Below are 14,339 nucleotides of genomic sequence, written 5' to 3'. Positions count from 1 at the left end.
TTGTGTCCTGACTTTGAGTTTGTATGTAGAACATTTTACCAGGCTGCAGAGACACTCTCCCCACCAGACTCCATTACCAAACACTCCATAGAGGCAAGGCAAAAATCTGCACCACTCTGTGTTGATTCTTATAATGACCAACTCACACTGACATTAATCAGCGAAACTAAATACCGTAAAACTTCAATTAAAAGCTGAGCTCCAATTACATGCTAAACGCAGGTCTCAATTAAACGCCGGGTAACTTTTGTCAATATGGATATGTTACACATCGTTAGATTCTCCACAATTCAATTGTCCAGTTCATTTTACAGAAACTATGAGCACCAAGTGCCTCCCAGTGAAAATGTTTTTGAAAGGCTAAACGCCAACAAATATGGATTGAAGTAAAGTCTTTTGTTAGACGGAAGCATGTAGTGAATTTTGGAAATTATTATATCGATCCTTTTTCAATAAATGTTGACTTTTGGACTGAAGACTGAGACAATTACAGTCAGACGCTGAACGCTGCTTCGCTCGTGTGTGAAATAGATAAAAGAGTGAAGGCCCGCAATGTTTCTGTGAGTTATTCATAATAATAATTAGAATATCAACGTTATTAAGCTATAAACTATTTGGTACAGCCGTATATTAGAGACTAATACAAAGTGGCGACTCCTTACCTTCGAAGCGGTCATAAAGTCTGAATATGTGTCCATTTCTCGGTTATTTATATTCCTTTTGAATGTCAAAACTGTCATGTGAAGTCCACTGCAAAATAAAGGTGTCCCCACCTTTCTCTGTTTAGTTTTCACCCCTTTTCCTTTTCGTCAGGCCGGTTTTAACAGGATAAAGAGGTGTTGTGTCAGTAAAACGAGCGTTGTTAACTGTCTCACAGCTAGATGAAATGTATGATTCATAATTGATATGTTATCCGATAGCCTCATTTTTATACAAGTAATATTCAAATTTGATAGAATTTCCCATCTTTGCTGAGCATGAGTTTTGTGCAAAAGGAATTAAAGGCCCGTCCTAAATATACGCCGGTTGAGTTCAGTGATTGAAGCAAATTAAAGCCCGGGCTATTAATTGCAGTTTTACGGTATGTCAACTTTAACAAGTTGATTATATGCTAACTGTTCTCAAAATAAGTTTAAAGCTAGGGTTGGTAATTTTCTTCAAAACATGTTTTGTTATATTTGTTGAAATTCTCCTTACATCACGACAGCAATCAATAAATCAAATGCTCTAACAAAAAAAAGATAGAAAAGTCCGAACTTAACTAATGCACTCGTTAATCTATGGGGCACCACCTCCTTCTGGAGGTAAATAGATGAAAAATAACTCAACAGTTTAATAACAAATTAATCAATCTCATAAACATAAACAACAGTAATTTCTGAAAGCATTGATCCTTTCACAACAACGACTTTGGCGATAAATGAAAGATTTATTTATTATAAGATGTAATAATTTAATAAACACTTCAACATTTCTGTAAACACAGTCACAATAAAACATTTATAGAACAGGTTACAAATGTTCTTTTCTTACTTGACTATCAAAAAGGCATTCTTAATAGAGCCAATAATGAGCTAAAAACAGGATACACAGACTACTAATTAGTCATTTTAACAGTACGGTATTTTTATTCAGTGCGGTACTTTCTATTAGAGGGGTCTTACCACCGATGGACGCTAGATGGCAATGTGACTGCATACAGTATTAAAAAGATATTTGTTACAGCTTGTGCATTTGGGGTCGTACAGACAGGAAAAATGTTGAAAACACCTGTTGAAAAACTTAAGTCTGGTTATTGAATAATTGGATGGTTAAATCATTACAATTCAGATTTAAGACAAGTCTATTCAAAACTCCCCTGCGGTGATTAAAGGCTAATTCTTGTGACACAGGAATGTCTCGTGCAGAACTCGCCCATGTAATGGTTAATTATTAGTTGGCACCCAGACACGTTGCGTCTGTGCTAAACTGACTTGGTGACTTTCTCGCTAGATTAAGCAACTGTTGAAGCTAATCCTGCAAGCTACCTTCGTTGGAAAAAAGTTGGCATCACTGGGCTCGGTTTCTTTCGTGTACTCGTGCTAGTTTCTCAACATTACCAACCCTAGCTTTAACACAAATTCCGTTTTTGTGACGTAGTTTTTTCATCACATGTTTCTCTGAATATTGAGGATTTTATAACTTAAAGCTCCTCAGGAAAGTTGAAACAAAGTAGTTGCTAAGAGTGAAATGTATTTTTACCTTAACATGGATGTCATTGTGCTTTAAATGTTTCCATACGCATGTCTTCTGTCTTGTCTGTGCATAAGAGAATAGACTCTCATTGTGGCCCATGAATTGCTTTTCATGTGTCCTTCCATTCTTTGTTTTTGGCGGGTTTAGGTCTATGGAGAGGTAAGACGAGATAAGCGGTAAAACCCAGCATGCAATTCTATAAAACTCCTCGAGCTATGACTCTGAATTGAGCGAAACTGATCTGGTTGACTATGTCATCATACTCACTGACATAGCCAACACCATAACCATCGTAACACCAAAATTTAACATGAAAAATGACTGCTTCTACTTCTAGCTTCCGCCATTTATTTTTTTAATACAAACGCATTGAGCTTGAAAATAGAGTTGAAATGTATCAGATTGTAGAGCTTGCCTAGTACTGACTGGAAAAGGACCTTTTTTTAGACCAAATGAAAAGAGGCTTTATGTTGGGGGGGATATAAGATTAAACAAATAAGTGCATTTTTGATTATTGCATGTAAACTGAAAGCATATTGGTTTATTTCATTACAGAAATTGTATATCACAGTAATCTATTGCAAGAGACTGAACCGCACGCGATTGCAAAAATCTTTAGCAGTGGTCACCAACCCTAAATCTTAACATCACCCAGATTTAAAACAGCACTAACACTCTAGTTAATACTATAAAATACTATAGATGTAGCTGAGCTTCTCCACTGTACAAGTACCATGACATGTAATGTTTCAGGCATCCCATTGTTACTGTACATTATAACTCTTTATGTCAACTTAATGTTGCTTTACCAGCACATTTGTACCAAACTGTGTACATAACACAACAGCAATATATGCTGTCATTACATGTAGTAAATGTGGTAGTTGTGCAGTGGAAGAGCCAGATTACTCGTGTAAAATGCTAATGCTTGGATAATAGCCTGCCCTCTGCGTGACGACAGGGTTTCTGACCACTGCAGAAAAGCAGTTCAACAAACCTGCATGAATTATTTTCTCAATAACCTTCCTTCCAACCTTTTTATAGTGACACAGAGGACCACAAGCCGCTGAAGGGCAGCCGGACGCCGTCCAATGGGACGGTGCGCCGCGACGAGAGCGACGACAGCCTGGTGGACTACGGGGAGGGCGGGGACGGACAGTTCAACGAGGACGGCTCCTTCATTGGCCAGTACAGCGGCAAGAAAGAGAAAGACACGCACGAAGGCAACGAGAGTTCGGAGGCCCCGTCGCCCGTCAACGCCATGAACTCGTTTGTCTAACGAAAAGGGGCCCGCGGCCTGGCTGCGACGGTTTGCTTACGGCCACTCCTTGTCACCCTGGCAAATGTGACCATCTTCTGTGGTGACAGTTGCTAAGGTGACAGCCGTTGTGGACACCTACTTCTACAATGGTGGCTGTCACTCCGGTGGCCCTCGCCACGGCTACCTGTCACCAAGACTGCTGACGCGCCCTCATCTCCACAACCCCGCCGGCCCCTGTCACACTGTGACCTCGTCTGATCTACACACACTCAACATGGCAAAGACCCCCTCCCCCCCATAACCATTGAAAGAAGGTGTGAAACGAGGGATGCGAGGACTCCGAGAAGAGGGAAGGAGAGAGGAAGCAATATAGAAGAGCGGAAGGAATGTACCAGAGAGTTTAGCCACTCCGACTGAGCAGAAGTGTGAGTGTTAGTGCCATTTGATCTCCTTTGCAAACATACTAAACACGACGTATCCAAATATATATTTTATCAAAGTACAGTACGTGACCCGCAGGCAGGCATATATATGCATTGAATCACGTTAATTAACACCCGCATGGAGTAAATCACGATTCTTATTAAGCATTTTACCACCTTCGTGTTGCAGAGGTGAGCTGTGTGTTGAGACTGTATATGGTGCACGCCTACTAGCGACTGGGTATTCCTTTTTGTTTTTCGTTTTTTCAGTCAAAGTGTTAAATGGCGTTTGATATATAGAGGAAAAAAAATGGCAGCAGGGTCTTTGCGGATACTGCTTTCAAAATGCGTGACTCAAAGTAGAGGCTAGCATAAGTCTTTTTGAGACGGATGAACTGTTTGTACATATGTAATAGAATAAGAGGAAAGCTATATGTCACGGTCGGAGTTGTCCATATGTAGTCATTGGAAACCTGGCTAGAAACACTTTGAACTCAGCGTTTGGTCACCAGCCAGCCAGCCAGCCAGCCAGCCAGCCAGCCAGAACTCCCACACTAATTCCAATCGGCCTGTTTTTAGCCTCATGTTTTCTCTAGCTTTCTTTTTCTGATTTTCTCACCCGATCTGTTCCTTTCCCCCGAACCTATGCTTCTTGCTACTGAGCACCAACTGAACACTAGCGGAGCTGTGATTGATCCAGTGTCGTTGTCAAGTGCTTCCACCCCCCCCCTCCCACCAAATAGTGGCCACCGTGCAGGCCTTTCTTTTAGGCGATCGTGGTATTTGTCAGAGCTATACCCAACATTGTCTCCAGAGCCCAGTCTCAAAGCAAAACGTGCAACAGACCCGCCTGTCCACCGGAAGAACGTGCGTCAGTTTCACGATTTGTGTCGCCGAGATGTGAATATTACAGGCCTGCATGAAGGTGCAGTGAAGACTAACTTCAGAGCTAGTTACGTAGTATATAAAGTGAGAAAGACCACTTATGGTGGGCGGTTGGGCAGGTGGATGCGTCCAACAAATAACACTTTCAACCAGGAGATGTTCGAGACCGGTGTTTTAGTTACATTTGTCACATATTTTCTGTACTGACGTTCCGTTGTTTCTGCACCTGTTTTACTTAGTTTACGTACTTATTTTAAACCTAAACAAGACGTTTTCCCTTACCCTAACTTGAGTGGCTTTGTTGCCCTCTGCTGGTAGTGCTCGTTAATACAGGCATGTAATATTCACGCCTCTGCGAGGCAAAAATGTGACACTGACACACTGTCCTCTGGTGGACAAAGGGCTTTATTACACCCTTTGGCATGATATCGGGTTGGTCTCTCCAATAGCATTTCCACTTATGTAATGGCAGAAAGAGGGTTAAGTGTTACACACTTTAGTTCTGGATGTTTAGATTTTTTGGTGATCAAGAACCTCTCAGCACGGTTTCTAGTGCCTTCGTAGAGAACAGTGACTTAGATCCATAGAGTTACATCCCTCTTCATACACAGACAGGACAGACCTGAGATCAGTGCAGTTCTGAAGGGTCCATGAATACTTTGCATACCACCCCGTATTACTCAAAAGACTATTGAAATTCATGCAAAAAATAAGCCGTTTCAGACTGTGTCAATAAGGGCACGTTAAAACTAAGGCCCTTTATTTTAGGTGTCTCAGTTTGTGAAACATCCAATGCAGGCTTATTAACTTAAAATAGCCTCTTAAGAGTCTCACTTCGGGGTCCAGGGTTCCTACACAGCGCTGAAAACTATTTCAGAAATTACCTTTTTCACGGTTGTACACTAGTGGCATTAGTTGCGAGGACTAATTTTCAGCTATAGATAGTTATGGCCTTGTTGACAATCATACACCCAGTTATCATCAGCCCGTATGTTATACAAACAGACCGCCAAATCATACCAACCAGCTATGACTAAAAAGGAAATGCGTGGAATATGGAAAGGTGTAGGAAACCTGAGGTCAGAGCATGGACACCTCATGTCAAAACATTCATCTTGAGGAGGAGCCTCCAAACTAAACTACTGCCAACCTGCTCACCAGGTAACTGCCAACGGGAACCAGACTCGCCATCTGGTACAGACGGGACTTACTGTCACTGGTAGCACTTAGAAATGAAGGGGGTCGGATAAAATTGCGTAATGATACTGAATGTGGGAAAACAAGTGTATCTGTTTATGTGAATGAAATTATTGCTTGTTTCACTGCAAATGGTAAAACACACTGGTGACTTTGGTTTATGCATTTAACCTTATATCTGTGTATGTTGTCACGTTCTGAGCGCAGCACTCGGTGAGTTTTTCTATTCCTGTAAATGAATGAAGCTTGTGTGTGAATGTTTCGGGTGCACGAGTGTGTGTGCGTGTGCAGCACATGCATGCTACTGTGTTACAGCGTGCGTGATGTATAATATCGCTTTTTCCATGGATAACAGTTCTGATGTGTGTGTCTACAGGATACACAAGAGCTTTTTTTTTTTTTTTTCAGAAAACATTTCCACGTCTTGGGTTTTATCATAACTTGCATCAAGTTTTTTACGTTGCGATGTGTCGGCTTTCCACGTGTAGATATTTTTGTTGTATTTTGTAAATAACGGCTTGGCTTGAGAGCAGACGCTTTTGAGGTCAGAGGTGAGAGCTTGACCTCAATCGGCCCCGCTGCATTATGGGTAGGAGGGGGTGTGCGTGAGATGAGACTATTTACAGTTTTCACTCTTTCATTTGCTGTGAAATTTCTTTAATTTTTTTGAACATGTCAGGTGAATTTGCTAGCTCAAATGTTTAGCCTATCAGGTATCAAACGAGATTATTTAACTTGTGACTGAGCTCTTGTGACACCTGTATTGTTTCTGTCTCTGACAGTTCATGCACCTTTTCTGTATTTTTTAATAAAAAGGCACACACTTAAAACAGGATGTGTCATTTCAAACATCTAGTTTACGACGACGATCTGGTGTCTGAACGCAGCACGCTGGAAAACTTGTCGTCGCAAACTAGACATCAGATGAAACTGACCCATCCTTTTTTTAAGTGAGTGTGCACCTAAAAAAACAAAACAAAAGTGTAATTTGGAGCATTACAGAAGGATGGACGGCATGGACGGATAAGCGGACTGGCACATTGGAGCGTGAATACCCTGGAAACTGTTCTAGTGACTGGTGATCTTACAGTAGGATATACAGTATATGATATGATATAATATGACATTCTGGTTAATGTTGAAGCTACACGAGAAGCATGAACGGCTGTCGAAATGGTTTACTCTACAATATAATATTGCAAAATATTTTGTATTTTAAATGAAGTTTAAAAAAATGAAATAAATGTTGGTTTCAGGATTTCAAATCGGTTCTGTTTTTTCTTTGTGGTCATGCATGCAGTGCAGCATGCAAAAGTGTCTTTAGCTCTACCTAGTGTACGAAATTGTCTTTTTTTAATCTGTCAAATAACCTCACAAAGATAAACCACCAAATGTTAATCCCTAGAGGATTAACATACAACTGGTGTATGTGCGCATGCGATGTGACATCTCTCTTGTACTCTCATACTGAAATGTGTAGTTTTACATATGGTGTCTTTCCAAAAGGACAACCAATTAAAAGGTGACGGCTAACTGCTACAATGCAGATTAAAATGACAATTTCCAAATTCAAAGGTTTTGTTTGTTGCATGCTCATACATGTGTGGTGAATAGTAATTGGAATAAAAATAAGAATACGTTTCCACATAAAGGGTAAGAAATCAAAGATAAATAGGCATATATGTGTAATGGTCGTTGTTTACCTGTGGACTTGTGGTGGATGCGTCCCCTTACGTCTGTGGTGCAGGAAGGATGGAACAGCATCACTCTTCATTCTGGAGCTGGTATAAAGATCAACAACACAGTCTTCATCAACAGTGTGTTAAGCAACCACACGGATCTCCAGCTCAAGAGTATTTTTCTTTGCAGACTTTCACAAAAGACTAATATAAAATAAATGTTCACATTACAATGCTAGTATAGTCTTTTTCAACATTCTAGTACAAACCAAACATGTAATTATGTATGATTTTCTACAGAGCACCTTAGCAAAAAGAGCTATTTTCTTTTACATTCACAATAAAAATCCTAAAAACACTCTAGATGAACATCTCTAGATTACCCTTTCCGGGGAAAATTTTAAGAATGAATAAAGATAAGTTTTATTTTATACTGTCGACCATGTACTTCTAAAATTCTGCAATGGGTTATAAATGAAGATAAATAAAGACATGAAACACTAGTAGCCCATGAAGGACAACAAAAGCCTTAATTTCACTCTAAATATGATACATCAAAAGGCTGGAATCAAGAGGTTTTCATGTAACGACAATATGTGAAACCCACATTTAACAACGCCTACTGTACCTGGTATAACAGCACACAGTCTTCATCTGCAGGGTGTTATGCAACTGCAACCGTACAGATCTGTGGGACAAAAAGTAGAAGCATTACTATCTCAAATAATTACTAACAAACTTTATGGCTGAGAGCAAGCCATCAAGTGCATGGCAAGCTAACTACCATTTGCTCAACATGTAACTTGAAGTGCTACTAGTGGATTGAGTTACTATTTCTGCACATACATCTCTGTAGCTTTCAGATTACATGCTAGTATTGCTTACAGTCAAAATGCATGTTACTGATAGTTGCAAAAACAATTTTAAAGCACTAAACATATAGGTAATGCAGGATGACAACAACTCCACTCCGTCTTAATCTTTGCTAAGGTGCTGAAAAAATCAATGAGTCCAAAAGATGATAGAACAGATATCCGCACACTTAGATCTATGTAGTGCGGCCACAGATGTCGCTGTTAAGAAGCATTTCTGAAAATTAAAAATAGTCCCTTTAAGGGAGGGTGTGTTATGTTGTTCTGGTATACTGATGTACTCGAAAATACGAATCAGTCTTGTGTTGACTGCAGAAACGCAAGGCTCAGATCTTTTATGCCAATAAAGGATCTTTTGCATCTCTCCTGAGTCTGATTTTTCACAACACATTTTGGCGTCACGCAAAAACGGGTGTTGGCAAGAGCAAAGAGGACGATCCTCAAGGCGCAGCCTGCTGCAGTGGTCCGGTGGTTTTTCTCTCTCTCTGTGACGAAAGGTGGCCACCAATAAACGTAAGCAGATTTTGTTTAACTATATCGCCTGGGAGAGAGTGGCTGCTGTATAGTGAAGTATGCTGGTAAGGCCTAAATAATTAAATAATTGTTGGGGCTCTCCAAAATAACAAACCATAATATGAGAAACAGAGGTTGTAGTGATGCAATCTGTATGTGTGTGTGTCTGGCTATGTGCATGCAATGTAAATATTTGTAAATATGTTGTAAAAGCCTCGGTAAAGGGACAGACAGCCACTTGAATACTTGAAACACTAACTTGAGCTGACATGCATCACTAACAACACCTTGGTTGGACATCACATGCAGCAGACGGTTAACTGGCTCAACTTTACGTCCAACACGAGTTCAGACTCTGTGCAAGGCGCTTGAATCAGAGCGAATGGAGGGTGTTCTGGCACAGTGCGCATTGTCTGAATGGACAGATTGTATGGAGTGTGTGTGCCAGCTGAAGAGGCGTGTGAGCGGCTATATTCAGAACTCACCTCTGTCGGTGATGGGAGGGTGCAAACCGCCCGCATGCTCAGCCAGGTGAGGGCGAGAGAGGCGGCACCACCCTTGGAGAGAGAGCTGGGGGAGAGAGAGAGAGAGAGAGTTAGCACTGGAAGCCTCTATGGCTCAGTTCACATTACAGGGCTTAATGCTCAATTCCGATTTTTTGCCCAGATCTGTTCTTTCTGAGTGACCCATATCTGACATCAGAGTGAACGGATCTCTGCCCTGACTGCCTCACATGCAACCAGTAATGTCACACACACAGCGGACTGCTACCGACGGCACAAACACACTGGAGTTTGTTGGAGTCCAGTGACTGCCAGACATATTATACTGAGTGAAACATGACACCAAAGAACTTTGTAATATAGAAAAAGTATTTTTTTTGTCAGGTAACAGACATTATCAGTGTCTGATTGACGCACTGCCACTGTGGAGAGACAGTGGAAACTTCTTCTGTAGTTTCAACAGACCGCTCTGACACTGTACGATGAGTGATCTTCACCTGCGCAGTGAAGTACAACATTGAAAAACACACATGGATTCTGATATGACCGTTCTCACAGCGATAAGCATGGTCAGTGACTGGATATTTATCGGACTTGAAGCCACATATGACAGTGGCCCAGATCTGATGGGAAATAAATTGAATTTCTGTGTCCATACTTCTCTGAAATAATCTGATCTATCACATGAGAGCAAAAAAATCTAATTTGGGCCACATTTGCTTGTCAAACATTTCCTCATAAATTGAATTTGGTGTCCATTCGTATATCTGCTTGTATATAAACACAGATGCAAGCTCTGGATCTGGGCAGTGCTTCACAAACATCTCAGCAAATTCCCCTCCAATATCCTCCATGGGTCTGCCCTGACGCTTTAAACCTTCTTCAGCCATGTCTGCAGCCTTGTTGAGGCATATCGAAAAGCCAAAGGGAATTTCTCTGCGGTAGAAAACAACGGGTACCCTGTCTTATTTTACAATGACACTGAAATGTGTATTCTCACTGAGTGTATTCACATTGCCGCAAGGCTGAGTGGCCTGGTTGAGTAAAGGAGCACCACCGTGGCCAACATTACCAATGGCACCACTAGGCATCAGTTTGGCTGCAGCAGACTCTCCTATCTGTGAGTCTAATTGATGGATCATGACACTGAAGTTGTGTAACCTGTCACTTTCACCCCTGGGTGTTGAATGATGTTGCCCACCCTATGATACCTGCCCCATAGGGTTCCCAGCCGGATCCTGACTTGACCCTGAATCCCTCTCTCTTGTACGCAGCACAGGTGAAGCACCCACATCTCTCCTAATGGACCCACTGGACTAAAGAATTGAACTCTCCTTAAACCTCTACCCTTCTCAGAAGAGAAGTGAGCATCATCAGACTTATCACTTGGCTGAAACGCACTAGCCATTTTACCATGAAAACACAGAAAAATTAGACTAGGGCTGGGCGACATGACAATATACCGTATATTATCGAAAGATATGAAAATATCTATCATTTCTATCGTGATGTAAAAAAAGGCAATATTTATGTCATTTGGACGACGCTTTATGTTCCTTGCATGTGGGAGCTGGAGCGATCAGCTGTTTTGCTTCGAGAGGCCAAAACATGCGGAAACTTTCTCAGAGCCACACCAAAACAAGAAGAGCCCCTTTGAAAGTCCGACACAGACCAGAAAACCTTCTCTGCAAAGCTTGCCACACGCTGGTTCCCACTACAGGCATACTTGGAGTGCAGGCTATCCGTTGTCATTAACCGACATGACGTGCCTTTTTTCTTTTTAAACAGAATACAGACTACGGTACACAAAAAGGCGTTAACACAGTAGCTATATTCCAAATCACATACTTTTACTTTTTACTTTTAGTACGTACCGCAGCTGCCCTTACAAAGTATGTACTGTTGCATGCAGTATGCGTACAATTAAGACATACTACTTCATCATAACATTGCTCCTTGAACTTTGACCCTCTTACTCATATCAAATCCGCTGCACAGAGGATTGTGGGTCAGAATGGCCAGAAAAGCATGCTGGCTTGCATACTGCAAAATGTGACCGGATGTAGTAGGACATCCTGGTATTTGTTGGCATACTGCATTTGACATACTATGTATTGGGACATACTAAATCTGTTTCTGGCATGCTAAACATTATTGTAGTATGGCTACCCAGATAACACACACAGTGTTTTGTTTGTGTCCGCTTATGTAGGAACACATAATAATCTATAGAGAAGCCGTGCAGACACCCAGATAACACAGATAGTAATTAAATGTACAGCGAAGCATTTCCGATTGTTATGAATGTTTGACGCTATCACACTACACGTCCATTACTTGTATATTGCAAGGACACCGAATGTAAACAAAGCAGGTCTAAAAGTAGTATAAAAACCCTCGTTACAGCTAACCTGGGTTATCATAACCAATGATATAATAATCAGTGAGGTTATGTTGGCAACACACTGTACACTTTACAAATAGTTGATTCAGACCGAGATGTGTATGTATAAATTATTATGGGCCTTAATGTCTGCCACCTGTCCTGTAAAATTCATCAAATTTATCACCTGTTTTTTATTTAAACAGACCAGGCATGTTTATATAAGATATAGGCTATACCTATATTTATTTATTTATTCTCTACAATCAATTTCAGTTGAAACTGTTATGTTCATTTTGCAATAGAATTCTTAATAAAATACGAAAATACTCCGTATTGTCAAATCCTGTGGTTATTTCATATTGACTATTTATCTATTGAATTACCAGAAAACATGCTATATCGTGATATATATCGTGATTGAGATTTGAAATGACCTATATCGGGATGGAAGATTTTGGCCATAACGCCCAGCCCTATAAAAGACAATAAAATAAAACTTAAAGTTGGGTTTGTGTAAATGAAAGTGTAAACCCAAACAGTTCAACCAGAGTCCTATTCAGCTAGTGAAACTTTGACAGCCCTGAGTAACTAACCATAACTCAAAGTCCAGGACAGACGATGTCCCACCACGAACCTCTTCCATGCAATCCACACTGCATCCTCAATCAGGCCATCTGCATCAAGCGGATCTGGAATCAGTAGACTTGTGGTGGATGTGTCCCCTTCCATCTATGGTGCAGGAAGGACGGAACGGCCACACAGGACTTAATCTTGCTCTGGTTCACTCTTTATTCTGGAGCAGGTATAAAAAACAAAGACGCAGTCTTCATCAACAGTGTGTTATGCAACTGTAACCATACAGATCTCCAACTCGGGAGTATTTTCCTTTTGCTGACTCTCACAAAAGACTAATATAAAATACATTTTCACATTACAATGCTATAATAGTCTTTTTCAACACATTCATCATACAGTGGTAATATGATGTATGATTTTCTTTAGAGCACCTAAGCAGAAAGAGATATTTTATTTTACATTCACAATAAAAGTCCTAAAACACTCTAGATTAATTTTCGGTGTCTTATATAGTGCAACACGTTATTGCTGTTGTACAAAAACTTTGTATCAACATTTTGACCTATTGAGACCCACAATAGAACCGTTTTTGTCTTTTTTAGGGGGGGGGGACAGGGCTTTAGGGCACCGCTTCCCAACCTGGGGGACAACTTTTAAAAAAAATATACAGTTGGCCTAAATCTCAACATTTCATTAATTTCTGTGAAGAAAACTAAATGAAAATGTTATTTTTAAAGTTTGGATAATTAATTAAAATATAAACTTAAAACAAATCTCATGGGATATGGGCACGGTGAAGACCTGAACACAAACTATATTCACAGAGGCTTCTCTCTGCTAAACAGCCTTGTCCTGCATTAGAGAAGTACACAGTTACAACAACCAAAGAGCTAATTTAGCAATGGCCAAGCGTCAGGGAGAAGAAAACACTGAATTTGTAAAAAAAATAAAAGTCCCTAAAAATAACTGGAAGACTCATCTCTGATTCAAAATTCACAACTTCCTGCAGCTATTGCATTCACTATTTTGGTTAATTGTACAGTTTATCAGTTGTTCCGTACTGTTATTGTTATGCATTGAATATAATATGAAATATTCATAAAATATGTCACTTAGTCAGGGGTCGTGACTCGTCAGTTTACTCTGACAGAAAAAGGATCCCCTAAGGTAAAAGGTTGGGAACCACTGCTTTAGGGGGTCTTACGTCACATAGAAGTGGTGTACATCATCTGAAAGCTTGGAACCTGAAGATTAATTTGAGATGCAGCTCAGGGCTGTGTCAAGTTCTTCTAGTCATAAATCAGAAATAAACACTAACTAATTAATTAAAATAAATTTTGAAAGGTGTATAAAGGTTTAGAACATTATGATCAAAGAATATGAGGGCCATCCCCATCCCATGCTCTATTATGTCTCATAAGTTGCTGCAGCAATTTTTGGGTTGATCACATTTGTTACACAGATTTGGTGCTAAATTTAACCATTTTTTACAACTTGAGAATTGATAAAAAATATCAATAATCCATCCAAAATACCACATTAAGACACCAAGACCTTGAGGAACACCATAGAAAAAGCCATGTGATTTGGTTACAAAAACGTTTGATACTTGGAGATTTCTGCAAGAATTGCATTTTTCGGTGATTGGATGGCGAACACTTCTGTTACGGAAACTGCTCAGAAACCCCCTTATTGTCAATCTAGCTAGCCTAGAGGTCACCACAGGTCATTTTGCACAGTGAGGTGTATGTGATGATCTCACTATATGAAATGGTTACTACGGGGACTAACATCATCACACATGAATACA

General features: G+C 40.3%; 1 protein-coding gene and 1 long non-coding RNA gene across 14 annotated transcripts in view; one reads left to right on the top strand and one right to left on the bottom strand.

Annotated features, from left to right (window-relative positions):
* Window positions 1-7,265, top strand: part of nrcama (neuronal cell adhesion molecule a) — a 76,276-nt gene extending 69,011 nt beyond the window's left edge. For 9 of the 13 annotated variants that reach the window (XM_037760543.1, XM_037760549.1, XM_037760541.1 and 6 more), the window contains 2 exons: window positions 2,383-2,394; window positions 3,280-7,265. In XM_037760543.1, coding sequence (XP_037616471.1) covers window positions 2,383-2,394; window positions 3,280-3,514 — 247 coding nt within the window. In that variant the 3' untranslated portion in view covers window positions 3,515-7,265. The remainder of the gene's footprint in view (window positions 1-2,382; window positions 2,395-3,279) is intronic. The other 4 variants (XM_037760548.1, XM_037760540.1, XM_037760547.1 and 1 more) reach the window with 1 other exon arrangement.
* LOC119482721 lies at window positions 6-12,822 on the bottom strand. The gene is made up of 5 exons (XR_005205508.1): window positions 12,547-12,822; window positions 9,550-9,634; window positions 8,308-8,367; window positions 7,704-7,781; window positions 6-2,384 (listed from the first exon to the last, which is right to left on the bottom strand). It is a non-coding gene; the product is annotated as an uncharacterized LOC119482721 (long non-coding RNA).
* Window positions 12,823-14,339: the final 1,517 nt, after the last annotated feature.

This window comes from Sebastes umbrosus, chromosome 23 (assembly GCF_015220745.1).
Source record: "Sebastes umbrosus isolate fSebUmb1 chromosome 23, fSebUmb1.pri, whole genome shotgun sequence".
NCBI lineage: Eukaryota > Metazoa > Chordata > Actinopteri > Perciformes > Sebastidae > Sebastes > Sebastes umbrosus.
This window is presented reverse-complemented; position numbering and strand designations above follow the sequence as displayed.